Raw genomic sequence first — 27,316 nt, forward strand, 5'->3', positions numbered from 1 at the left:
GGACCCTTAATTGGGAAGATGCCTCTGTCCAGCTGGTTGATGTCCTCGTAAGAGTAAAGGCTGAAGAAGGTGGGTCCTTGTGACATCTACTACAGCGGCCATATTAAGGAGCGCAAATTCGATGTGGGATTCGTGGTGGGAGAGAGACTCCGTCGTCGAGTCCTGTCATACACTCAAGCTACTTGGCTGTCCCCGGATCGAATCACTCGCAACCAAATCGATCATGTTGTGATAAATGGAAGACATGTCTCCAGTGTTTTTGATGTGCGTACGCTTCGTGGTCCCAACATCGACTCGGACCACTATCTTGTAGCAGCTAAGATACGCAACCGCCTCTGTGTAGAAAAGCGCACACAACCGACAGCCGAACGATTTTCTAATCGACTTGCACTCTTGCTCTCTGAGAGCACTCATCAGCATCTCGGTACAAGGGAACTGTGGGATGGCATATCTTACTCCTTACGTACAGCTGCAACCGAAACCATTGTCTTTCGGAAAGTCAATATAACAGCTGGTATGATGAGGATTGTCGTCTCGCAGTGGAGAGAAAACAACTGCGTACCTCGCAAGGTTGCGATCGACCGCAACACGAGCGGGATGGGAAAGATACCGACAGCTGAAGAGGAAAGCGAGACGCATTTGCAGACAAAAAAAGAAAGAGGCCGAAATGCGTGAGTACGAAGAGCTTGACAAGCTGGCCGACAGGGGTAATGCTCGAAAATTTTACGAAAAGATCCGGCGACTAACTGAAGGTTTCAAGACCGGAGCACACTCCTGTAGGACCCCCCATTCTTTGCAGAATATGGTCGGAAGAAAGCATGCCCGACGAATGGTATCTCAGTGTACTCTGCCCAATCCACAAAAAGGGAGACCCCACAATCTGCGCCAACTATCGTGGGATAAGCCTCATTAACATCGCTTATAAGGTTCTATCGAGCGTACTGTATGAAACACTAAAACCCACCGTCAACAAACTGATTGGACGTTATCAGTGTGACTTTAGACCTGGAAAATCAACAACTGACCAGATTTTCACCACGCGCCAAATCTTGGAGAAGACCCGTGAAAAAAAGATCGACACACACCATCTCTTTGTCGACTTTAAAGCTGATTTCGACAGCACGAAAAGGAGCTGCCTTTATGCCGCGATGTCTGAGTTTGGTATCCCCGAAAAACTAATACGGCTGTTTAAGCTGACGTTGAGCAACACCAAAAGCTCCGTCAGGATCGGGAAGGACCTATCCGAGCCGTTCGATTCCAAACGAGGTTTCAGACAAGATGACTTGCTATCGTGTGACTAACCTGATGCTGGAAAAATAGTTCGAGCTGCAGAGCTGTACAGAGAAGGTACAATTTTTTATAAGAGTGTACAACTACTGGCGTACGCCGATGATATCGATATCATTGGAAACAACACCCGCGCCGTTAGTTCTGCTTTTTCCCGCCTGGATAAGGAAGCGAAGCGAATGGGTCTGGTGGTGAACGAGGACAAGACGAAATATCTTCTGTCATCAAACAAACAGTCAGCACATTGGCGTCTTGGCTCCCACGTCGCTGTTGACAGTCATAACTTTGAACTCATTCCCGTCCTACTTTATGGTGCAGAAGCGTGGACGGTGTCAACATCCGATGAGACGGCACTAGGAGTTTTTTCGAGAAAGGTTTTGCGGAAGATTTATGGTCCCTTAAACATTGGCAAAATGAATACCGCTGAAGATGGAATGATGAGCTCTATGTGTTGTACGACGACATAGACATAGTCCAGCGAATAAAAAGACAGCGGCTACGCTGGCTGGGTCATGTTGTTCGATTGGACGAAAGTGCCCCAGCTCTGAAAATTGTTGATGCAGTACCCGCTGGTGGAAGCCGAGGAAGAGGGAGACCTCCACTCCGATGGAAGGACCAGGTGGAGAAGGACCTGTCTTCACTTGGTATTACCAATTGACGCCAAACTGAAATAAGGAGAAATGCGTAGCGCGCTGTTGTGGACTCGGCTATAACCGCTTAAGCGGTGTCTACGCCAGTCAAGAAGAAGAAGAAGATACATAAAAAACTCGGGACAAACGTTAATTTTAACAAGTAAGGAAGGGCTAAGTTCGGGTGTAACCGAACATTTTGAAATATTATAATTATTACAATAGAGAAAATATGCTATTGAAATGAATATATGAACGGAGATCTTCAAAAATTCCTTTTAAGAAGTATTATTAAACTAGTAAGGAAAGGCTAAGTTCGGGTGTAACCGAACATTTTATACTCTCGCAATTTATTTATTTAACTTTATTTATATTATATAATACAGAATTTGACCCACATATTCGTCATATATATTGTATAAAGTGCATTGAAAGTTGGAAACCATAATATTGGATTAGAAGCACCGAGGTCCTCGTGTTCGATATATGGGGCCTTAAAAACCTATGGTCCGATTTCGGCGATTTTTAGAATTGGGCAGCCACACTATAAACATTTTATTTGTGCAAAGTTCTGCACCGATATCTTCACTAGTGCTTTCTTTATATATTGTAATGTAAACGAATCATATCGTCTTCAAAGTTCTGGTATATAGGAAGTAGGCGTGGTTGTGAAGCGATTTGGCCTATTTTCACAAAATATCATTGGGATGTAAGGAAACTATTACAAACCAAGTTTCATCCAAGTGGATGAAATCGGTTCATTACCACGACAACTTCCCATATAACTCAGTTTTGAATTCCATCCGATTCCTTCACTTTATAATATATACATATGGAACCAATGAAGATAGCGGAATAAAACTTTACACAAATAGTGTAATAGTGTATAATATCCTCGGGCTTCACTTGTGAAAAAGTTGTCGAAAACGGACTATAACTTTTCAAGGCCCCTGTTATCGAACATGTTGAACTCCGCGTCTAAGGATAAATTTTAACCGAAAATATGGATAAATCTCTCTGATAATTTAATGTAATTCAGAGGAAATTGTTTCCTTCTAATAGTGTGTCTCTGATCCAAAAATTATTAAAATCGGATAATATCATCTCCCAGTTCCCATATACCTAATTATAGGTTTTTCAAAAATACGGTGGGCTTTAATCTGCATATACATATGTATTGGTTAATTCTTTGCGAAATTAAGTGAGTGTATAGTTTTGGATATAGTGTACCTTGCTGGTGAAAATGAATGAAATCGGTTCAGAAATTACCTCAGCCCTCATACACTATATAGGACAATTTTCGTTATTCTATTAAATTTATGCCGAATTTATAGGTAAATTTGTGTGTTATCTTTTTTCTTCAATAAAATGCGAGAGTATAAAATGTTCGGTTGCACCCGAACTTAGCCTTTCCTTACGTGTTTTTATTTAACAATATTTAATTTTAATTATTTCACTTCAGATTGAACTTAGTTTAGGTTTAGCATCTCATACAAAAAATATATGTATTGTACGAAAATTAAATAAAAAGTAGCAAGGGGACAAGCCAGGGGAGATACTTTTTTATACTTTGTAAGAAATTTCAGAAATTTTTGAAGTCATTTTCTTAGTTGTTTTTATATAGAATATAAGTCAGTTTAGAGACTTGTTTAGAACTTGCGAACTTAAATATATACTTTTTCACATCTATTTTTTTACATCTTCTGTTTAAAGCAATTGCTTGTTTTTTGTCATACATAGACTAATATAATTCTGTAGAAAATTAGATGTGATCTTTAATTTAGGAATATATTATAGAGAACTTGTCTTACCCGATAGTTTACAGGCCATTGCCAAGGTTTACTTGTCAGTTCTCCCTCCTTCGGCTTAAGTCCAGCGTTTCCTTGAAACATTACTGCATGAGATTCCATAAATCTTGAAAAAAAATTTGGCGCATACATGTTGAGATTGACACTTGGTACTAGAGTTAAAGAAAAGAACATAATATGCCCAATAAGAAAGACAGTGGTAAACTTAAATAAATTATAAATAGTAATGACATGGTATAATCTTGTATTTCTCTCATCTGCACTAAAATCCTTGGGGTATCAAATTCTGATTCATTTTAAAGATAACTTTTGTAAGAAAGACCTTTCAGTGCTGGTTATGAGTGTCGAACTTAAAAAAAAACTAATTACTATTGTTTATATAAATGTGAGTAATAATACTGGTTATAAAATATTTCGAAACATTTACATACATTCATATGTATAATAATATTTTACATTTTAAACATTTATTAAGAAAAATATTATCTTTCATTACTTAAAATACTATTTACACATTAAACTATTTTTTGTATTGATATAAGGCATTTATTGACGCTCATCTCGTTTAGTTTCCCCAACAACATGATGCAGCGCTCCACGGCTTGGGTGTGGCATGTGCCAAGCCCGTTTTTGACAATGCCTTTCAAGATTTCTTCAGACATATTTAAAGTTAGAGATGGCTCAGTTATATCACAGTCTCGCCACATAATAATACATTTGGCATCGAAGTTGAATGCAGGTACTTTAAACGTTCGGATTTTTCGAGCATTCTCTGATCTTGCTTTTATAATTCATCGATATGCAATATGTCTTATAACCTATCTGTCGTCACCAAGCATGGCAATATGAAGATTTTCTAGCTGACCAAAATATCCATTTCGTTGGATTACTTTGTCAACCTTCCTGTTCTTCCTTCCATTCAAAGGCTTTGTTCTTCTTCGTGAGTTCATGGAGGCTACTGGCTACGATGGCGAAATTTGGAACGAATCGTCGGTAATAGGTACATAGTCCAAGGAAACTCCGTAATTCATGTAAATTTTGGGGTCTAGGCCAATCCTTTACTGCCTATATCTTTTCTTGAGCTGCACAAATGTCCTCCGTTGTCACTTTGTGTCCTAAATAACTCACTTCCTTCTTGAATAGTGAACACTTCTTCGGGCTCAGTTTTGAACCAGCGCTGGCTATGTGTTGAAAAACCTCTTTCAAGTTTTTGAGGTGCTCATCAAAATTTTTACTTTAACTTTAACTTTTTTTCTTCGTTTACTTCCACTTGCCAATAGCAACTTTTCAAATCGAGTGTGGAAAACCAATTCGTGCCTTATAGCGAGTCTAGAGTGTCATCTATTCTAGGTAACGAATAACTGTATTTCTTCGTGACATCATTCAACTTTCTGTAGTCCACACAGAACCTCATGTTGCCAACTTTCTACATGGAGTACTACAGGTGAACTCCATGGACTCGAAGATGGTTCAATTATGCCGATATCGCTCATTTCACGTTTGGTCTGGCTTACAACTTTACGTTTGGCTAATGGAACGCTGCGAGGAGGCTGGCGGATTGGTCTTGCATCTCCGGTGTTGATGAAATGTTTCACAATTTTGGTTCTACCTAGTTTGGATTCATCTTTATCAAATATGGTGGAGTATCTGAGAAGAAGTTGTTTGGCCTTCTTTTTATGGTAAACCTCTAGTTCCTCGGTCCAAGCTTTAATCTCGTTCGAAATATCATTTTTACCCACAGAATTTCCTTCAAGATGTGTTTCGCAATTTATTACGACCTCAATTTCCTGTAACTGCCCTACTATAGCAATGAACGTAAAATTATAAGAAGGTGAAAATGTTAGCTATGCCAAAATGTTATTTGACATTAGGAAACATCGAAAAAATTTCGAACACTATAAAGGAACACACCACTCAAAAGGGGAATAAATCAAAAGGTTACCACTCGATAAGGGAACCAACCAAGTGTTTACCACAATATAAAGGAACATGAGAACAGAGATTGCTTGCGCAGCTTGATCTTGCACACGCGCATTAGAGAATACCAGAATAATGTGTAATAATAAGCAATTTACTTATAGCTACCATATAAAAATAATCAAGATAATACGGATTAATTGTAAAGTAAAATAAAATTAAAAAAAAAAACATAAAAAATAAAAATAAAATTGTAGAATTTCGGGTGGGATTTGAACTTTGACAAAATATTTCAAGTTGCAACATAAAGACGTCCTACAAGATTACAATCATATACAGCTCGACTTTACTGCACACCAGAGAACTGCATGAGTGCCTAATTTCCTTACTGAGAGTAAACTTGCTTCAAAAGCGATGACGGTGTCCACTCACACCTCACACTCATAGACATGCATTGTGAGCTAACATCTACTCAAAGAACTATGAGTGGAGAAGCTACTGAGCCTGTCGTGTACTTGCTATTGCATCAGTGGTCGGCACTCGATACCACAATTGTGCCGACTCAAGTCACACGTACTCTCTATCATTCAGTCGTTGTCGAACCAGCAACGAGTAAACATCGCGCATGGCTATGGCACTTTGCATAGGTGCCCTGCGCGAAATGCCAACTTTTATGAATGTCGTTTTATGTTATGTATTATATTTATGGGTTTAAGCTATTTAAAGACAGTTAATGCTTTTGTGTTCTAATATATTTGTTTAAATAATAAAATAACTAAAATGAATAAATGAGCACAAAAATTCATGTTTTATGAAAAAATTAAAAACATTCTTAAAATGTTAGGCTACAGAGTTCTCACTGGGTATTCATTATTTCGTGCTCACCTATACAGTCACAATTCCTCTCGTGCCGACCACTGTATTGCATTTTAATTGTATTTGTTTTACACACTCTTCTTTTTGATTTTCACTGACAAGTGGTGATCATACTCAAGACCAGGAAAGGAAAGAGCAAGACACACTCATCACCAGTAGCGCGTGTACTTGAGTGTTTACTATTGTATTGTTGTTCGTGTATTCTTTTTTTGTCGTGCTTCAGTTTTTTTGTGCGTTGCTTATTAAGAACTGCAAACTTTTTTGTTGTTTTATGTATGCTGACGCAAGTGTGTCATTCGTTGTGGAACATTCCCTGCAAGAACAATGTCAACCTTTTGACTGTTCGTACGATAATTAGAATTAAAAAAATCTTTAGCATGTAAAATTTAAATATTTATATCCCTTTTTAATATAGTCAAAGTTTGCTTTTAGAAAAAAGTGATTATTATTTCTTGTCCATGCTAACTATTGTTTTGTTGATCATTTGACCTTCAGCTGTTTCTTACAGGGGTTTAGCACATGGATGACAGCGTCTTCGGCTGCTTGATCTGCCACTCGTGTAAATCACATACAAAACACACAAAAAGGCGTGCAAAGAACAACAAAGTATTAAATGAACTCAATACTCAGAGAGTTGCTAAAATTTGAGAATGTCATTTACTCAAACCGCTTTTTTTGTGTTGTCGCTCAGCTTAAGTAATAACATGAATAAGCAGAAGAGAGTTAAGTGTTTTTTTAACCGCTTTGAGCTAAGTGGAAAAATTCTGTGAGTGTTAAAACCATCGCGACATATTTGGCTAAGTGTTTTTTATATGCGAGTTTGAGAAATATGCGAGTAAGCACGCGGTGTATTTTGAGTGGCGGTGCGCTTGTGCAGGTCTCTGCTCCACACATAAGTATGCCCGAAGAGATGTACACATACGCAAACATACACACATATTTTCTTCACAATTCCTTCTAACAATCACATAGCAAAAAATTAAACATTCGCGCAAGTTACACAAACAACAACCGATCATATGCGCAAGCGCTTCCTGATTGGTCAATATTTGCGTTTGCGCTACATATGTATTCTAATTAGAACACTTAAATGTTTTATGCTACAACAAAAACAATTTCATTCATAAGGAACGCGCGTCTTCCACAAAGTAAAGTGCGTGAATTCGGAACTCAGCGTCGCACTTCGTTTTTTGGGCGCCTGGTAAGCAAAAATCGTTTCAGTATGATGATGATGCGAAATCTTCTAACGAGGATGACAAAATTCAATTTTAGAATATTGAAGAGTCAACCAACCATTGACCCCCGCATATTCAAGCCGCCCACAAGTTATTTCTTCACGACGATGCTAAAAATCAAGAGTTGTTCACATCAGAAGTGAAAAGTGGCAACATAGCCCTTTCCAGACAGATTTTGCTACAACTCAACAATAACACAATTTAGCGTCACGCCGCCTTCGCGCAAAATCGCCGTTACCCCATCGACACAACACCATGCTCAGAGGCGTTTCAACGGAGGGTTCTCTATATAATGCTAGATATCTATTTGTTTTGCGAAGTATTGATATATTAAGGGGTCATTTAATTAAGAATATATGAATTCAAAATAATTCTTAAATTTTTTTCAATTCTGTATAATTTAATCCAGTAATAAATATATCATTAGGAAATTAGGGGACCACTCCGCCGCGACCCCTCCTTGCCATCGACCATCCCACTTGCTTCTTTAAACTGTACTCGAGGAAAAGGCAAAAGTGACAACAAACTTATGTGTATTGATTAATGTGTGCGTGAATTTGATTTGCGTTCATAGGCATAAACGTTTTGCTGAATTTTTGGCAGATGATCAAATATTTTCATGAAATATAATAATTATTACAATAGAGAACATTTTATACTCTCGCAATTTATTTATTTAACTTTATTTATATTATATAATACACAATTTGACCCACATATTCGTCATATATATTGTATAAAGTGCATTGAAAGTTGGAAACCATAATATTAGGTTAGAAGCACCGAGCTCCTCGTGTTCGATATATGTGGCCTTAAAAACCTATGGTCCGATTTCGGCGATTTTTAGAATTGGGCTGCCACACTATAAACATTGTATTTGTGCAAAGTTCTGCACCGATATCTTCACTAGTGCTTTCTTTATATATTGTAATGTAAACGATTCATATCGTCTTCAAAGTTCTGGTATATAGGAAGTAGGCGTGGTTGTGAAGCGATTTGGCCTATTTTCACAACATATCATTGGGATGTAAGGAAACTATTACAAACCATGTTTCATTGAAATAAGTCGAGTAGTTCCTGAGATATGGTTTTTGACCCATAAGTGGACGACGCCACGCCCATTTTCCATTTTGTAAAAAAATCTGAGTGCAGCTTCCATCTGCCATTTCTTATGTGAAATTAAGTGTTTCTGACGTTTTTCGTTAGTGAGATAACCCACTTTTAGTAATTTTCAACATAACCTTTGTATGATAGGTGGGCGTGGTTATTATCCGATTTCACCTATTTTTCATGGTGTATGGTGGGGTACGTAGGAGAACCGACTGCAGAAAGTTTGGCGGGGCCACGCCCACTTCCCCCAAAAAATTACAAACAAATATGCGTCTTCATAGTGTGATTCTTTATTCCAAATTTTATTTCCATAGCTTTATTTATAGCTTAGTTATTGCACTTTATGTGTTTTCGGTTTTCGCCATTTTGTGGGCGTGGCAGTGGTCCGATTTTGCTCATTTATGCCTATGGTACCAAGAAATAAGTGTGCCAAGTTTCATCAAGATATCTTAATTTTACTCAAGTTACAGCTTGCACAGACGGACGGACGGACGGATAGACAGACATTCGGATTTGAACTCCACTCTTCACCCTGATCACTTTGGTATATATAACCCTATATCTAACTCGTTTAGTTTTGGGTGTTACAAACAACCGTTATGTGAACAAAACTATAATACTCTCTAGCAACTTTGTTGCGAGAGTATAAAAAGTTTCAGCATTACAAAATTCGAACGTAAATGCTCGGGACCGCATTTCGTTAACTCCTTCGCGCTTACAATCTGCGCTATAGGGAAAATGGAAATGCGAGCGCCTTAGTCAGTATTTTGTTCAGATCACTTTCGTCTGTTTGTATCATTGTTCCCATTTCTCTGATGCTGTGGTGTACTTTTTTCTTTCGAAGTGGCGAGTTTTCAATGTTCCCTTATAATTTCGCACTCAAAAAGTTGCGAGTTAACATTTGCTCCTTCTTATTATTATACATTCTTTGACTATAGCTCCTTTGGGGACTGTGATTGGTGACTTACACTCATTAAGGACTCTTATTGGAACTCTTTTGTCTTGTCGTGTCATAGCCAGGGTTTTTCCTATAAGTAAGTTTGGTATAGATTCTTTTGCGCCTTCAACAACCCACAACGTGTCCGTCCCACAGTCTCCATTTACTCCTGCCCAAACAACTGCTTCTGATTTTGGTGGAATCTTCTGATTTTCTGTTACTAACACTCGTCTAACGTTGCATTTGTTATCATAACCAAACATAAGAGGCACTTCCATATTGGTTTAAGTCATAATTCTCTTTTCTAAGTCTAGTTGGCTAGAAAGTCTACTCCAATTATGACTTCATCGACGATATCTGCCACTATAAAATTATGTAACACGGCTATCTTTCCTATAACAATTTCGCACGTTACTTCCCCGAGAACTTGAGTGTCATCTCCAGTTGCAGTGTGGAACTTTGCCCCAGCTAGTGGTCTTACTTCCATGTTGACCAGATCCGATCGAATTATGGAATGTGTTGCGCCAGTATACACAGTCAGTATGCAGAAAGCGCTCGTCTACTAACATTAACAGTAATGTTGTCCGTATTTCTATTTATTTTAGAGACAGAGATTATAGGGCATTCACTTGGGGGAGCCAGCACGCGCCCCTTTCGACTGGCTCGCTTTAGTATAACGATTGGTTGCTTTTCAGAGTTGGTTGGTCTTCTTCAGCTTTGTGTTTGCGTCCAACTAGATTATTGGATCGATTAGATTAGATTGCAAGTAATTTCAATATGGCCACTATTTACGCAGTTGAAGCATTTAACCACGGCATAATTTTTCTTACGTATCTCTCCAGATTTCTCCAGCATTTCTTCAAACAATTTCTTCGTCCAGGCAAGCTAGTGCAGCAAAACGCGTATTCTCGTCTCGTATACTATTAAAGAAAATCTTTATTTTTATATCCTCTATGTAGTCTGCCGACTTAAGAGCATAATCCAAGTAAGTTAGCCTTTCATTAGTTTTCTGTTTCCGATTTTGCAGTTCTATTTGGAAAATTTGTCTCCGGTGCTCACTTCCATACCGTCTTTCTACAGCACCCATCAACGCTTCGTAGCTGATTGACTCGCAATTGGGTATTGTTTGTAGAATTTCTGCAGTAGCCCCCTTTAAAGCCACGAATAACGCAGTGACTTTGTCTTCCGCGCTCCAATTGTTTGTAACTGCCGTCTTTTCAAATTAGCGTTTAAAATCTGGAACGGAGTTGTGCCGTCAAATGATGGAGTCCTGACTTTGACAGAACTTGTTGACACCATTGGTCGATTTAGTTGCAGGTCACGGAAACGATCTTTCAGTTCTTCCACATCAGCCATAACGTTATCTTGCTCTTCTTTTTTAGTTCCTGTATTTTCGAGGTCACTTGTGATATACGTGCGTCCTGTTCTTCCAACTGTACTGATACTTGAGCTGATATCTGCGTTGACAGCTCTGTTATTTGCTCTTTCATTTCCTTTCTTTGTTGGGACAACTTTGTTGCTAAGCGTGTTTCCTGATTGCTGCCGGGCTTTCATCTCCATCATTTCTGTGACAACATCTGCGATGAATTCTGTGACATTTTAGCTGACATTTGAGACAAAAACGTATTCATATCCAATATCCCATAGAAACATGGAGTCTCTTCCTTTTTTCTATCTGTCACTATTTAATGTATATACACTTACCTTTATTTCTAATTCAAAGGACTTAACACTTTATTACTCGTTATTCGAGTTTACAACCTCTTACTTATAACTTCTGGCACTTTACTCGGCAACTCTCTAATTAGAACTGTGTCTTACTGTCAGTCCGGCAGCCCTTATGTAGTCGCTTGTTGGCAACATCGACCACTCGAACATTCTGGCAACTACGAATATCGATGTCTGGATAAATCTGGCAAGTTATCGATTTCAATTATCGATTCTAATAATGTATAACCTTTTACACTATGTAATATGTTTAAACTTTATTTAAACACATGAAATTTGTAACTGTATATGTTTTTTCTTTTGTTCAAACATAAAATGTTTGATATACATATACATGCATACAATGTACCCAACTTTTCTTTTTTTTTTGTTGAACATATACATATGTATGTATATATTTCCTAATATGAAAACAAATAAAACGACATGTTTTGATGAAAAAAATTTGGTAGTTTGAAAGGAGATTTAGTAGGCATTTTGGTACATAAGGATTTTCTCGATTGACAACACATGTTCTGACATTTAAAGAAGGCGATCAAAAGTATGAGCAACTCAGCAAAAAGATGCGCATAAAATTATACCAAATATTTACATACATATATACTCAAATACATATCCTTAAAGAAAGTACACTTTTATAAAAACGTGGGAGCTTCGTATTAAATTTTTTTCATATTGAACTCACGATTGTTAACCAAATATACAAATATTTTTATGCTCTCGCAACAAATGTTGCTAAAGAGAGTATTATAGTTTTGTTCACATAACGGTTGTTTGTAACACCCAAAACTAAACGAGTTAGATATAGGGTTATATATACCAAAGTGATCAGGGTGAAGAGTGGAGTTCAAATCCGAATGTCTGTCTGTCCGTCCGTCTGTGCAAGCTGTAACTTGAGTAAAAATTAAGATATCTTGATGAAGCTTGGCACACTTATTTCTTGGCACCATAGGAGGGTTGCTTTCGAAAATGAGCAAAATCGGACCACTGCCACGCCCACAAAATGGCGAAAACCGAAAACACATAAAGTGCCATAACTAAGCCATAAATGAAGCTATGGAAATAAAATTTGGTATGAAGGATCGCACTATAAAGGGGCATATTTGGATGTAACTTTTTTGGGGAAGTGGGCGTGACCCCGCCCCCTACTAAGTTTTTCATACATATCTCGCAAACCAATAAAACTATATAAACCAAACTTTCTGCAGTCATTTTTTTTAGCCACTTCCTAATACAGTCCAAAAATGAAAGAAATCGGATAATAACCACGCCCACCTCCCATACAAAAGTTAGGTTGAAAATTACTAAAAGTGGGTTAACTCACTAACGAAAAACGTCGGAAACACTAAATTTCTCATAAAAAATGGCAGATGAAAGCAGCACTCAGATTTTTTTACAAAATGGAAAATGGGCGTGGCGTCGCCCACTTATGGGTCAAAAACCATATCTCAGGAACTACTCGACCGATTTCAATGAAACTTGGTTTGTAATAGTTTCCTTACATCCCAATGATATTTTGTGAAAATCGCCAAATCGCTTCACAACCACGCCTACTTCCTATATACCAGAACTTTGAAGACAATCTGAATCGTTAACTTTACAATATATAAAGTAAGTACTAGTGAAGATATCGGTGCAGAACTTTGCACAAATACTATGTTAAATGTGTGGCAGCCCCATTCTAAAAATCGCCGAAATCGGTCCATAGGTTTTTAAGGCCCTATATATCGAACACGAGGACCTCGGTGCTTCTAACCTAATATTATGGTTTCCAACTTTCAATGGACTTTATACAATATATATGACGAATAGGTGGGTCAAATTGTGTATTATATAATATAAATAAAGTTAAATAAATAAATTGCGAGAGTATAAAATGTTCGGTTACACCCGAACTTAGCCCTTCCTTACTTGTTCGTTAATTATTTTTATCAGCATAGTATAATAAGAATAATTTTTAATTTTTTAGCTTGATATGGGTTAAAATCGTGTTCTTTAGTTTTTTAAAACTATTTATTTACATTGAGTACCTTAAATAACGAACATCGAGGATTTGTAAGTACTCGGTTTAACGAGCAACATGAAGAAGATATATGTACATATGCAGAAAGAGTTAAAAATCAAATAAATTCGTGATAAAAACAATTTAAAACAAGAAAAAACGTTAACTTCGGCTGTACCGAAGCTAATATACCCTTCATAGGTGCATTCCTTGTAGTAACTATGTGTTTAAGCAAATCTAAAAACGTAAGAAAAAGGTAAGCAAAAAACAAGCCCTTGATTCCGATCATTCAGTTTGTATGGCAGCTATATGCTATAGTGAACCGATCTGAACAATTTTTTCGGAGATTAAATTATTTCTATAACTCACACCAAATTTCGTGAAGATATCTAGTAAAATGCGGAAGTTTTCCATACAAGCCCTTGATTCCGATCGTTCAGTTTGTATGGCAGCTATATGATATAGTGGCCCGATATCGGCAGTTCCGACAAATGAGCAGCTTCTTGAAGAGAAAATAACATCTGCAAATTTTCAAAACGATATCTTAAAAACTGAAGGATTAGTTCATATATATACAGACAGACAGACGGACATGACTAAATCGACTCAGTTCAACATACTGATCATTTATATATACACTGTCACTTCGTGACAAACTTAATATACCCTGTTCAGGGTATAACAAGTAAGGAAAGGCAAAGTTCGGGTGCAACCGAACATTTTATACTCTCGCAATTTATTGCTATAGTTTTATTAAGAATAACGAAAATCATCATACAAAGTTTATGAGGGCTGAGATAATTCCTGAACCAATTTCACTCATTTTCACCACCAACATACATTATATCCAAAATTATATGCTCACTTAATTTGGCTCAGATATTTCACATATTAACCAATTTTTCCACAAGTAGTGCCACAGATCATATACTGTATTTGTGCAAAGTTTATTTCGGCTATCTTTATTGGTTCCTTATGTATATATTATTAAGTGAAGGAATGAGATGGAATTCACAATTGAGTTATATGGAAAATAGTCGTGGTTATGACCGGTTTTTACACATTTTTGATATGTGTTATGAGGTTGTCAATAAAATATTATATACAGAATTTCATTGAAATTGGTCGAGTAGTTCGTGAGATATGGTTTTTGACCCATAAGTGGGCGACGCCACGCAAGCGATAGCTTGAGTAAGAATTAAGATATCTTGTTGAAACTTGGTAAGCGTGTTTCTTGGCACCATAAGGTTGGTATTGAAAATGGGTGAAATCGGACCACAGCAACGCACACAAAATGGAAAATACAAATGAAAATACATAAAAAATACATAAAATTGTGTAACTAAGCCATAAATAAAATAGAATAGAATATTAGCAAAAGTATTTTGAGGAAACAATCAGTAAATCAGTAAACTATGGAAAGAGTGTTAGTCAAGTAATATTCCACCTTTTATAAAATTTCTACAGTGGTTATATTTACAGGATTAAAATAATATAAAAACGCTCTCGATAACGGAGAAACTTAAATTTTTGCTGAGCGCAAACTTACTGGAAATATTCCAGTCTTTGATCCAAAAATAAAATAAATTAGTCTCCATATTTTATTTCATAATTATTTACCTGAAACTTGAATTACGAAAATAAATTTAAATAAACTTACACTCTTACTAATCGGCTATAACCGGCTAAACGGTTTCAACGCCAATCACATACATACAAACTTACATTTCTCGTTGCGATTATCTTCGACATTCCAGAATGCATTTTTATCTCTGAGGTTAGGATTACAAGAAACCTCTTGTTGTTCAAATCCCCACTTCGGTAGTTGTTTTCCGCTGGTAGTCAGAGCACAATTTTGCAGGTAATGAAGTAACACAAACTTTGTTGTAACGGCTTTAACACTGGCGTTTTTCTTACCATCAACTAATATAACTTGCCAAATATCATTTGCATCCCCCTGGCCATCCTGAAGATATATTTGGAAAGAACAAAATTCGGTGAATTCCTCATTTAAACAAATAGACACATATGTATGTAAATATATACATCCTTACCTCTCCGTATCCTGTTATTTGTAGGTGTCTTTTGGTGATTGGTGCTGGTTCACCGTGCGAGTGTAAATTTCGTCTCGTAGCAACATGCTCTAGTCTTATAAGGTCACCATGCGAAACATATTTTATGTTAACAAATGAATCTTTGTTGTAAGGTTTTATAAGCCATTTATTATTATCATCCTTGTGCGTATAAGTAGTTACCTGCAGATCAAAATAAAAGGTTTGTACCAATTGTTCTTTATTTGAGTAAATATGTATTATCCAAATAAATACTCCTCTGTATAACTCTCAAACACTGCGAAGAGTAATAGAAAAGTAAAGAAGAGGAAATTCACCCAACTTTGCTAATGACCATTGCCCTCTACAGGACTACAATAGAAAAGGAGAAGTGAAACCACCAAAGTGAAACAAACCAAAAAAGAATCGCACCCTTTTAAAGTGAACAAAAAAACACAAAAAGCCTAAAACTATAATAATTAAAAGTGCGATTTCAACAATTTGATATTAACAACAATATTCTAATATATTGTAAACCAAATATAAACGAATTATCTCTAAAATTGGGGGATGGGGTCATACGTAGAAGTTCACGCAAGTGAGGAAAGTTTCTGATTGCCATTCACTTGGGAGTGGCCAGGCACGATTCTTTTGCATATGACTCAAGCAGCTCACGACTTCCGGTTTTAGACCAAGTATACCCTGGGTAGGTAACAGACATCCGTTTGGAGGCGAGCTAAAGTGAGAAGGCGAAGCCCGCTTCTGCGGTTGTGCGTAGGGCTTGGGACCCACCACATAAAAAAAATCTCCCCAATTAAAACAAACACCGAGCCTCGGATGATAAACCCTCCTTTTGATGACGACCCCTGCAAACGTACTAAGGATCATGATTTGAGGGCATGCACCTGGAATGTCCGGACCCTTAATTGGGAAGGTGCCTCTGCCCAGCTGGTTGATGTCCTCATACAACTAAAGGCTGACATCACCGCCATCCAAGAAGTGCGATGGACGGGACAAGGACGGAAGAAGGTGGGTCCATATGACATCTACTACAGCGGTCATATAAAGGAGCGCAAATTCGGTGTTGGATTTGTGGTGGGAGAGAGACTACGTCGCCGAGTCCTGGCATTCACCCCGGTGGATGAACGTCTTGCCACAATCCGCCTTAAAGCGAGGTTCTTCAACATATCGCTGATTTGCGCCCACGCCCGAACGAAGAGAAGGACGATGTGACCAAAGATGCTTTCTATGAGCGCCTAGAACGCACCTATGAGCGCTGCCCCCGCCACGATGTCAAAATCGTGCTTGCCGATTTTAACGCCAGGGTGGGTAAAGAAGGTGTCTTTGGCACAACAGTCGGAAAATTCAGCCTCCATGACGAAACATCGCCAAACGGCCTGAGGCTGATCGACTTCGCTGGGGCCCGAAATATGGTTGTCTGTAGTACCAGATTCCAGCATAAAAAAATTCATCAATTCATGCCGCGATGTCTGAATTTGGTATCCCTGCAAAACTAATACGGCTATGTAAGCTGACGTTGAGCAACACCAAAAGCTCCGTCAGGATCGGGAAGGACCTCTCCGAGCCGTTCGATACCAAACGAGGCTTCAGACAGGGTGACTCACTATCGTGCGACTTCTTCAATCTATTGCCGGAAAAAATAATACGAGAATAATACTGCAGAACTAAATAGAGAGGGTACAATCTTCTACAAGAGTGTACAGCTCCTGGCGTATGCCGATGCTATTGATATCATCGGTGGTGAATGAGGACAAGACGAAATATCTCCTGTCATCAAACAAACAGTCAGCGCACTCGCGTCTTGGCTCCCACGTCACTGTTGACAGTCATAACTTTGAAGTTGTAGATAATTTCGTTTATCTGGGAACCAGCATTAACAACACCAACAATGTCAGCCTTGAAATCCAACGCAGAATCACTCTTGCCAACAAGTGCTACTTTGGACTGAGTAGGCAATTGAAAAGTAAAGTCCTCTCTCGACGAACCAAAATCAAACTTTATAAGTCGCTCATTATTCCCGTCCTGATGTATGGCGCTGAAGCGTGGACGATGACAACATCCGATGAGACGACTCTTGGGGTTTTCGAGAGAAAGGTTTTGCGCAAGATGTATGGTCCTCTAAACATTGGCAACGGCGAATACCGCAGACGATGGAACGATGAGCTGTTCGATTTATACGACGACATTGACATAGTTCAGCGAATAAAAAGACAGCGGCTACGCTGGCTAGGTCATGTTGTACGGATGGAAGAAAACACTCCAGCTCTGAAAGTATTCGATGCAGTACCCGCTGGAGGAAGCCGCGGAAGAGGACGACCTCCACTCCGGTGGAAAGACCAAGTGCAAAGTGACCTGGATTCACTTGGTGTTTCCAGTTGGCGCCAAAAAGCAAAAAGGAGGAATGAGTGGCGCGCTCTGGTGGATTCGGCTATAATCGCTTAAAGCGGTTCCTACGCCAAATATATATATATATATATATATCTAAAATTACCATAATTCTAAATGGCAAACCAGTTTTATCTGGAAAACTAACGATACTTTCTAAAAATAGAATTGAAGACGTATGCACATTTCCATTCTCAATTAATTTCTAAAAGTGCCGCGAATAATTCACAACTAAAACGCGATTTAAAGTGGTCTGTCGAATAATTACATTCCCGAATTTAAAAGATTTTCAATGGATTTTATAGTGAAACGTGTTTATTTTTTGTTCTAAAATTACTAAAAGCTAACTTGTTTTTGGAGTCTTCTTTAGATCAATGCTTTTGTTTACCTTGCTTTTTTATAGATTTTGTGTGTGTATTCAGTTTTATTTGTGTTCCAATTCGGTTCATAACAAAATTTTTCCAATAGTATAGCTCGAAAATGGGCAAAATCATTTGATAACCACTCCTGTTTCCATATATCACAATTTTGAAGTCCGTCTGATTCGTTCACTTTACAATATATAAATTAAGCACTAGGGAAGATATCGGAAACTTTGTACAAATACTTCATTTCTACAAAAAAATTGCAAGAAAATGAGGACCTCAGTGTTTGTGACCAGTTGGTGAAGCACTAAAGGAAAAGTTTCCATTGAAATACAGTGGAACTTCTCTAACTCGAATAACCATAATCCACAAAAAAACTTCAAGTTAGAAAGACTTCGAGTTATAGAAATTTTCATTGAAACATAAATTTCTCAAAAAGTTGTAAATTATAGATTTATATCCAGTTTTATTTATTTACTTCGCTAAAATTTTTATATAAATACATTAAAACGTGTATTCTTTAACTCGTAGAAGCGCCTATCCTGATCCTCTGTATCTTAACTTATTTAGATCCTCTGAATCTTAATTTTTTAAGGTTCTTTTTGAATGAAATACAAGAAAAGGATTAGTTCTTTTAAGTAATTTTCATAGATTTTCTTTCTGCTAGTGCAATTGTCAATTGAGTAGAAATATTGAAATGGCAATACACCGGCATTAACATCTTTTAGGGAATTTAGCAATTGTAAATATGTATACTTTGTAGTTATGTATTATTTACCTGTTGTTGCCTGGCTCCAGCACCTTTCGGGTATAAGTGATAGTGGGAATGTAGATAACCTCCTCCAGTCTTATGATTTTTAATGGTTACAACGGCACCATATGTCACATCTCGCGGCATACTGACATTATACAACGAATTTCCAATTAAGCGTGATTGAAAAGCAGAACTGTAGAAGCCATCACCATTTCCACTCCGATTCAATACAGTCAGATGAACGTAAAAGAAGCACATATACAAAATAATTGGCCATAGAATCAAGGTAATTGTTCGACAAGCAATTTGTTTAACAGTCTCCATCTTTATTATGCATATAAATAATGAAAGTTGTTTATGTTAGTTACTAATATATATATATTTATTTTTTTTATTTCTTACAATTGGTTTTTCCATATCTCCAAATATTATCCAAAGTTGATGAATTGTGTGCAAACCCACGAGCATTACAACAAAGAGGCCTACGAACTTCGTACTTGTCGCACAAGCTAACATAGTACCGGTAAAGGATAGCCAAACCCACCAAGAACGGGTATACGATTTTTCAGCTATCGTAAGGCTCGATATCTTGGTCATTCCCCAAACGGAAGCAGTCAAGAAAAAAAGCAGAATCGGGTCAAGCAGAATGTATTGATTTAGAGTTAAGAGACCCACATCTGTTTATCATATACAACATTCAATTTGCATCTTTCTTATGAATTAAAAATTTACTAACCAAATATTAAATAAAGTGAAGATATCACTGCAGCTTCCCAAGATTGCGTCATATCATAGACTGTGTCAAAAGCCATGGGCATTATAAGTGCCCCTAAGGTTGTACAAAACTAAAATCTCGATGCATTAAAAACAATAATACGTTATTCAAAGATGGACTTACATATCGCATTCCTTCATAGTGAGTACCGTTATATTTATCTCCAGGTTTTTCAAAGGGATATGTGCCATTATACCCAGTTAAGTAGCCAGAGAGTCCAATAAGCATCTTCAAGATTTAAGTTGGTTAAGTCGGTTTCATTGTAAAATAAAGCAATATTTTCAAGCCAAGAAAATAAATAGGACAACTTAAGCTCTCACGAAATAAAAGTATACTTATATGTTCTGCCATGACCTAATCAGTCATTTGATGATATTTTTATTACATGATAATGTATATTTCAAAGAAGAGAATACTTAGAAATTTGTGTAAATATTAATTATAATTTAGCGATTATAATCTTTGCAAAAGTAAGATTGGGAAAATGAGTGAAATCGGTCTACGAATCACTTCAACCTACTTTACAATTTTTTTTTATTATTGTGAACTTCATGATGAATATATCGGACAAATTGTGAGTTATCTTAACAAATAAAGATATGTATATTGAAATGTTTTCTAGCAAACTATAGATAATGCCACAAGTACATGGAGTCAGCTCATTACCCCCATGTGAATTTAACACTGAAAATATATGAGTGCATTACTTATTGCATATAAGAACATTATACAAAAAACCTATAAAAGAGATTTTTTTCTAATGTACATATGTATGAGCACTAGGGGTAGTCTATTTTTGTAACACCTACTTTACATGCCATAACACGATGAGGAATAGTAAAAAAATGATAACTGCGTTTTTAGTTTTTCGATTTATTTCAAAAACTTCACGCAGAATTTATATTGAAAAAATTCATATGTTATATGCGAAGAAGAAGAAGACAAATTTTGATTTAGAAGCAATAAGACTAATTTAAGTACAAGACAAATACATTTTTATAATAAATATACGTTTTAGTTCATTATTTAATTCATTTTGATATTATTTGAGATAAACTTAAGATTTAAACTATATTCTGATTTACAAAAAGGGTAAATTTCCTGAATAACTTTGATGGCTCTTTCAGCGCAAATATTAGATCTTCTTAAATTCAGAATGGCAGAATCTTCTTTTACCCAGTGTTTAAGAAAACACTTATGCACAGTTTCGAACTGCTCGACAGATTCAGCTGATGATGTTGAAGTGTTGAGCGCCACTTTATTTAAACACGAGGTGCTTTGAACATTTTTTCTTAAAAGGGCAGCTTTGGAGGGATGCACACAAACTGCTTTAGCTGTCGTGTACCCTACTTCTCCATTTGTAGTTGTTTGGAGTTCATACAACTTTTTGTCCTCAGTTCTTAGCCTGACACCTTTTAAATCAGTTATATCACATAACTTGTTGAACGCCATTGTAACATTTCTGCCATCCGGGAATTTTAAAAATGTTGAATAATCATTTAAAACTTTTGTTATCTTCCGTTGTGCAGCTATACGTGTTATGCTCGGAAAGTTTAGTTTCGACCACAAGGCAATCATTTCGTTTGAAATAATCTGGCATCTTTTCTTTTTCAATTTCTCCGTTTTTGCTAATTCATTATACCTTCCTATAATCACGGTCTGTTTTGGAATCTTACACAATTCACTGAAGGGGTTTTCAATGTTATTGATTGATTTCTCTTCTCTTATTCTTAGATTTTTCAAATGTTATTAAATTGTTTTCCCATTGTTTTGTATTTTTTAAAACTTCAGCACCACTTTTTTAAAAGACATTGTTAATTAAAAAAGACACTTTCACTCCAGCCGCCACGCACTGAATGAGAGACCGACAGCTAAATAAAGGCAACTGGCGCGACGCTTATACGAAGTTTCAATCATTCATAAAGCATTTACTCAAATTTACCGTTATCTATTTTTGTCATATGCAAAAATACGACGAATAACGGAAGAAGAGCAAAACAAAACAGACACAAAGAAAATAACATAATCTCATATGGTGTTTTTTCTTGGCATATGTATGAAATTTTCATACGAATTTTCAATTTAAATTCTGCGTGAAGTTATTGAAATAAATCGAAAAACTAAAAACGCAGTTATCATTTTTTTACTATTCCTCATCGTGTTATGCCATGTAAATTTTTTTTTTTTTTCAAAAAAATTCAAAAAGTTATACCCCTAATGAGCACTCTAAGATTTTGGGCCAATTAACCAATATATACATGCGTTATTTTTTATGAATAACACCGGCCAACACTCAATTTGCTTCTTTGAATTTATCAACTGATTCTAGTAAATTAGTTTATTATTCTAGTTAATTTGGGCAGAATTCAAATCTGTAATCAGTTTGTCTCTATCAGCTCTAGTTTTCATGATATAGCTTTTTTATACCCTCCACTTAACTCATGACCTGAAAAAAAAAAAATTTCGCTAAAAAAATGTTTACCTTAAATTTATCAACTGATTCTTGTTAATTTGGGCGCGCTGAATTCAAATCTGTAACAGTGTGTCTCTATCAGCTCTAGTTTCAATGATATAGCTTTTTTATACCCTCCACTTTACTTATGACCTGAAAATAGAGCTGATAGAGACAAACTGAATACAGATTTGAATTCATCGCGCCCAAATTAACTAGAATCAGTTGATAAATTCAAAGATGCAAACATTTTTTTTAAATTTGTCGGACTGTGTAATTGACAGTAAGTCATTTTCGTATATTGTGCATTATTATATTATATATATATAACATATTCAATTATGTCCAGCTAGATTAAAGTACTGTTGAACTGCAATAACTGCAGTACATTTCCTTTCCTGTCAAGAGGTTTTGAGATCGATGTGGCCTGATTTCTGAGTAAATTTATGGTTTGGTTGGGGCACAGAATTCAAATGTGCCACAAAAACGTTAGTTTGTTTATCATCAGATATGCATCATTATTTCCACTAACTATTCCGTTTCTAATTTTGTGACAACTGTGACATGTTACTCAGTTTATTAAGATTACCTTTCCCAATGGTGGATGAACGTCGAAGAAAAATGTTCTATTAATATACCAGCTACCCATTTTCCCAAAATGTGTTTCATCCCAGCTGTACGGAAGAGATTTAATGCAATTTTAATAAATGAAAAACTGCATTTGAATAGTATAGTTATTACTTACCACACATGTTCAGGTTCTGTGACTTTGTAATAACGCGTGCAAATGGTTAAAATTATAATTGCTCCAAATGTCATCCATTTATTTCTAAAAAAGAAAAATCAGTTCTTGTAAAAAAATATAAAAAAATCCTATCTATCTATATAGTATTTAATTTAACTCTTTATTTATATACTTTCGCAATACATTTCACAGACTACAATAGTTACTTTAACTTAGCGGTTTTCACCAAAAAAATTTAAATAGATCTAAATTAATATAGAGTGATACACGCTTATATTTTTGACATTGAATGCGCTTAGTATTGTCAAAAGGAAAATATATATTATACATTCGCAAGAATGATAGAAGACAAGATTTCGACATAGTGACGCGCTCACGACCCCCGAATGGGAATTGGCAACATAAGAATTGTCAAATGGAAAACATATTTATAATTAAAATTATATGTTTTGTTACAAAAAGTTCGCCATTTTGCCAACTTTTTTGATGGTTGGAAGAGTGAAAAAACTATTTATACGAGGGCTGCTATATATATTTCTAGTCTAGGCAACACTAAGTGTTGCCAGGTGCAATCTGACATTTCCAGTGGAAAGTTTGACATTTTTAACATCACTCAGAACGTTTTGTCATTTAATCGTGAATTGTTTTATTTACAGGGAATTAAAAAATTCATCTCGGCCAAAAAATGGAATTAACTCGTGAACATTTTCGTGCGATCATTTTTCACAACTTTCGACGTGGATTATCGCGACAAGAGTGCATCGATGAACTAAAATCTTTGTATGGCTATGGAGCACCATCCTATAGCACTGTGAAAAACTGGTACAACGAATTCAATTGTGGCCGACGCTCGCTCAAAGACGAATTCCGTGAAGGTCGTCCAAAAACAGCCGTTGTGCCAGAAAACATCGATGACGTACGTGAACTGATAATGCAAGACCGTCATGTAACATACCTTCAGCCTATGCATTTCTCCCACCAGCATACATTCGATATTGCATGAACACCTGGCCGTAAAAAAGGTTTGTTCTCGTTGGTTCCCGCACAATTTGACAATCGCTCAGAAAAAGTGCTTCGAAAATTGGTTTGAGCGCATGCAAAAGTGTATAAATCTTGATGGAGAATATTTTGAAAAACAATAAAACCATTTTCGTTGATAAATATTCCTATTTTCATTATTAGACCAGAAATATATATAGCAGCCCACGTATACGACTTTTGTATACTATTGTTGTTTAATTCCGCGATTACGGACTTCTTTTTCAAATTAATACATTTTTCACTTAAAATTTTAAATAATAATTAAGCACTAGCCTTGACTTCAGCTCTTTGTTTTGGTTTTATTGTTTTGTACTACCGCGCAATTTGTCAGTTTTTCTTTAATTTTTTGTTTTGCTCGCGTGTTTGGGGGTCGTGCGTCACTCAACAGGAAATTAAAACCCAAAAAAGCTAACTGTAAACGAATGGCGTAATCTTGTCTTCTATCATTCTTGTACATACGTTTTGTAATGTTTTTTTCATATTTATTGTTATTAATAAGAAATAAATCTAACACACAAAAACAATTTCAAAATACCGGGATTTAGACTGTATGTAACAAATCACCCGGATGGAAAAGCACATGGCGGAACAGCAGTGTTGGTTAGAAATAAGTTAAACCACTATGCACGGGAATCTCATGCTACAGCCCAGTTACAAGCTACAACAATATCCTTAAAAAATCGGAATTGTGATTTAAATCTAACGGCTATAGAAAATTTAAAGACTTTTTTGGAACGCTCGGTCATAGATTTCTAGCAGGCAAGCCCACATACTGGCCCAGTCATCGCAACAAAATACCAGATTTAATTGATTTCGCTGTAACCAAAAATATAGATAGATCGCTTGTGACAGTTGATACATGTACAGACTTATCTTCTGATCATTCACCTGTACCAGAGAACTGCATGAGTGCCTAATTTCCGTACTTAGAGTAAACTTGCTTCAAAAGCGATGGCGGTGTCCACTCACACTCATAGACATGCATTGTGAGCTAACATCTACTCAAAGAACTATGAGTGGAGAAGCTACTGAGCCAGTCGTATACTTGCTATTGCATATTAATTGTATTTGTTTTACACATTCTTCTTTTTGATTTTCACTGACAAGTGCCCTGCAAGAACAATGTCAACCTTTTGACTGTTCGTACGATAATTAGAATTCAAAATTTTTTTAGCATGTAAAATTGAAATATTTATATCCCTTTTTAATATAGTCAAAGTTTGCTTTTGGAAAAAAGCGATTATTATTTCTTGTCCATGCATATACACACTAATTATTGTTTTGTTGATAATTTGACTTTCAGCTGTTTCTTACAGGGGTTTAGCACATGGATGACAGCGTCTTCGGCTGCTCGATCTGCCACTCGTGTAAATCACATACAAAACACACAAAACGAGCGTGCAAAGAACAGCAAAGTATTAAATGAACTCAATACTCAGAGAGTTGCTAAAATTTGAGAATGTCATTTACTCAAACCGCTTTTTTTGTGTTGTCGCTCAGCTTAAGTAATAACATGAATAAGCAGAAGAGAGTTAAGTGTTTTTTTAACCGCTTTGAGCTAAGTGGAAAAATTCTGTGAGTGTAAAACCACCGCGACATATTTGGCTAAGTGTTTTTGACACACAAGTATGAGAAATATGCGAGTAAGCACGCGGTGTATTTTGAGTGGCGATGCACTTCTGCAGGTCTCTGACCTGTACTAATAAAGTTGTGTGAACAACCCATATTCGTTGAGCCAAAAGTGGGTCTAACATCTCACAAAACGAACTGGTTAAAATATAAAAAATATGTGAGTAGCCACATTAATATTGATTTAAAAATAGATACGGAAAGAGATATTGATGAAAGTATAAGAGAATTTAATGATGTAATATCAAATGCAGCCGTCGTAGCAACACCAAACAGAAATAATAAACCAATTAGCCAAAGAAAAAATCCTAATAATGAAATAGAAAAGCTTGTAAATGAAAAAAGGCGAGCTAGACGTGAATGGCAGTTAAATCACTCCCCTTCTACTCAGCTGCAACTAATATATGCTATACGAAAACTAAAAACAGGGCTTAAACGTGATGAAGAAGTATATAAAGAAACTGTGGCCAAATTCAAACAAACGAAATTCTCTTTGGAAAGCCCAAAAGTCAATGAAGCCTCCAGTCGACTCCAACTTGCCTATAAGAGGCTTGGATGGAAACTGGGCACGAAGTGACGAGGATAAGGCAAATTGTTTTGCAAATCACCTAGAAAAGGTATTTCAACCTAATTGCCCAAAGAACAGCTATAAGCCGCCGATCATATCCAATAGCGCTAACAAGTCGCTTGAGTCTATTAAAACGTAATCTTCTGAAATTATTAAAATCATAAAAGAGCTCAATCGAAAAAATTCGGCAGGACACGATAAAATTACTCCAAAAATGCTAATTGAGTTTCCAAATATTGCTTTAACAGTGCTCTCCTTGCTCTTGAATGCAATTTCTAGTTTCGGATACTATCCTATTTCATGGAAAATGTCGCAGATAATCATGATAGGAGGATGGAGTCATATGTAGAAGTTCACGCAAGTGAGGAAAGTTTCTGACTGTCATTCACTTGGGAGTGGCCAGGAACGATTCTTTTACATGTGGCTCAAGCAGCTCACGACTTCCGGTCTTAGACCAAGTATCCTCTGGGTAGCCAACAGACATCCGTTTGGAGGCGAGCTAAAGTGAGAAGGCGAAACCCGCTTATGCGGTTGTGCGTAGGGTTTGGGACCCACCACATAAAAACACCCCCCAATGAAAAGAACAAAACAGCCTCGGATGAGAGACCACAATTTTGATGACGACCACTGCAAACGTTTAAAAGACTACGAAATAAGGGCATGCACCTGGAATGTCCGGACCCTTAATTGGGAAGGTGCCCCTGCCCAGCTGGTTGATGTCCTCGTAAGAGTAAAGGCTGACATCACTGCAATCCAAGAAATGCGATGGACGGGACAAGGACGGAAGAAGGTGGGTCCTTGTGACATCTACTACAGCGGCCATATAAAAGAGCGCAAATTCGGTGTGGGATTCGTGGTGGGAAAGAGACTCCGTCGTCGAGTCCTGGCATTCACTCCGGTGGATGAACGTCTAGCCACAATCCGCATCAAAGCGAGGCTCTTCAACATATCGCTGATTTGCGCCCACGCCCCGACGGAAGAGAAGGACGAAGTGATCAAAG

At 36.8% G+C, this 27,316-nt stretch overlaps 2 protein-coding genes across 6 annotated transcripts in view; one reads left to right on the forward strand and one right to left on the reverse strand.

Annotated features, from left to right (window-relative positions):
• LOC128921901 (putative nuclease HARBI1) overlaps positions 1–27,316 on the forward strand; it is a 199,948-nt gene that overhangs the window by 123,222 nt on the left and 49,410 nt on the right. The window lies entirely within an intron of this gene.
• LOC105220035 (protein O-mannosyl-transferase 2) overlaps positions 1–27,316 on the reverse strand; it is a 105,994-nt gene that overhangs the window by 73,426 nt on the left and 5,252 nt on the right. For all 4 annotated transcript variants that reach the window (XM_054230877.1, XM_011196412.3, XM_054230873.1 and 1 more), the window contains 9 exons: positions 23,078–23,161; positions 22,922–23,006; positions 20,004–20,108; positions 19,842–19,950; positions 19,508–19,782; positions 19,130–19,429; positions 15,584–15,784; positions 15,255–15,495; positions 3,728–3,876 (listed from right to left, as the gene is read on the reverse strand). In XM_054230877.1, the coding sequence (XP_054086852.1) occupies positions 3,728–3,876; positions 15,255–15,495; positions 15,584–15,784; positions 19,130–19,429; positions 19,508–19,782; positions 19,842–19,950; positions 20,004–20,108; positions 22,922–23,006; positions 23,078–23,161 (1,549 nt within the window). The remainder of the gene's footprint in view (positions 1–3,727; positions 3,877–15,254; positions 15,496–15,583; positions 15,785–19,129; positions 19,430–19,507; positions 19,783–19,841; positions 19,951–20,003; positions 20,109–22,921; positions 23,007–23,077; positions 23,162–27,316) is intronic.

The sequence above is a fragment of the Zeugodacus cucurbitae genome, chromosome 2, assembly GCF_028554725.1.
Source record: "Zeugodacus cucurbitae isolate PBARC_wt_2022May chromosome 2, idZeuCucr1.2, whole genome shotgun sequence".
Lineage (NCBI taxonomy): Eukaryota > Metazoa > Arthropoda > Insecta > Diptera > Tephritidae > Zeugodacus > Zeugodacus cucurbitae.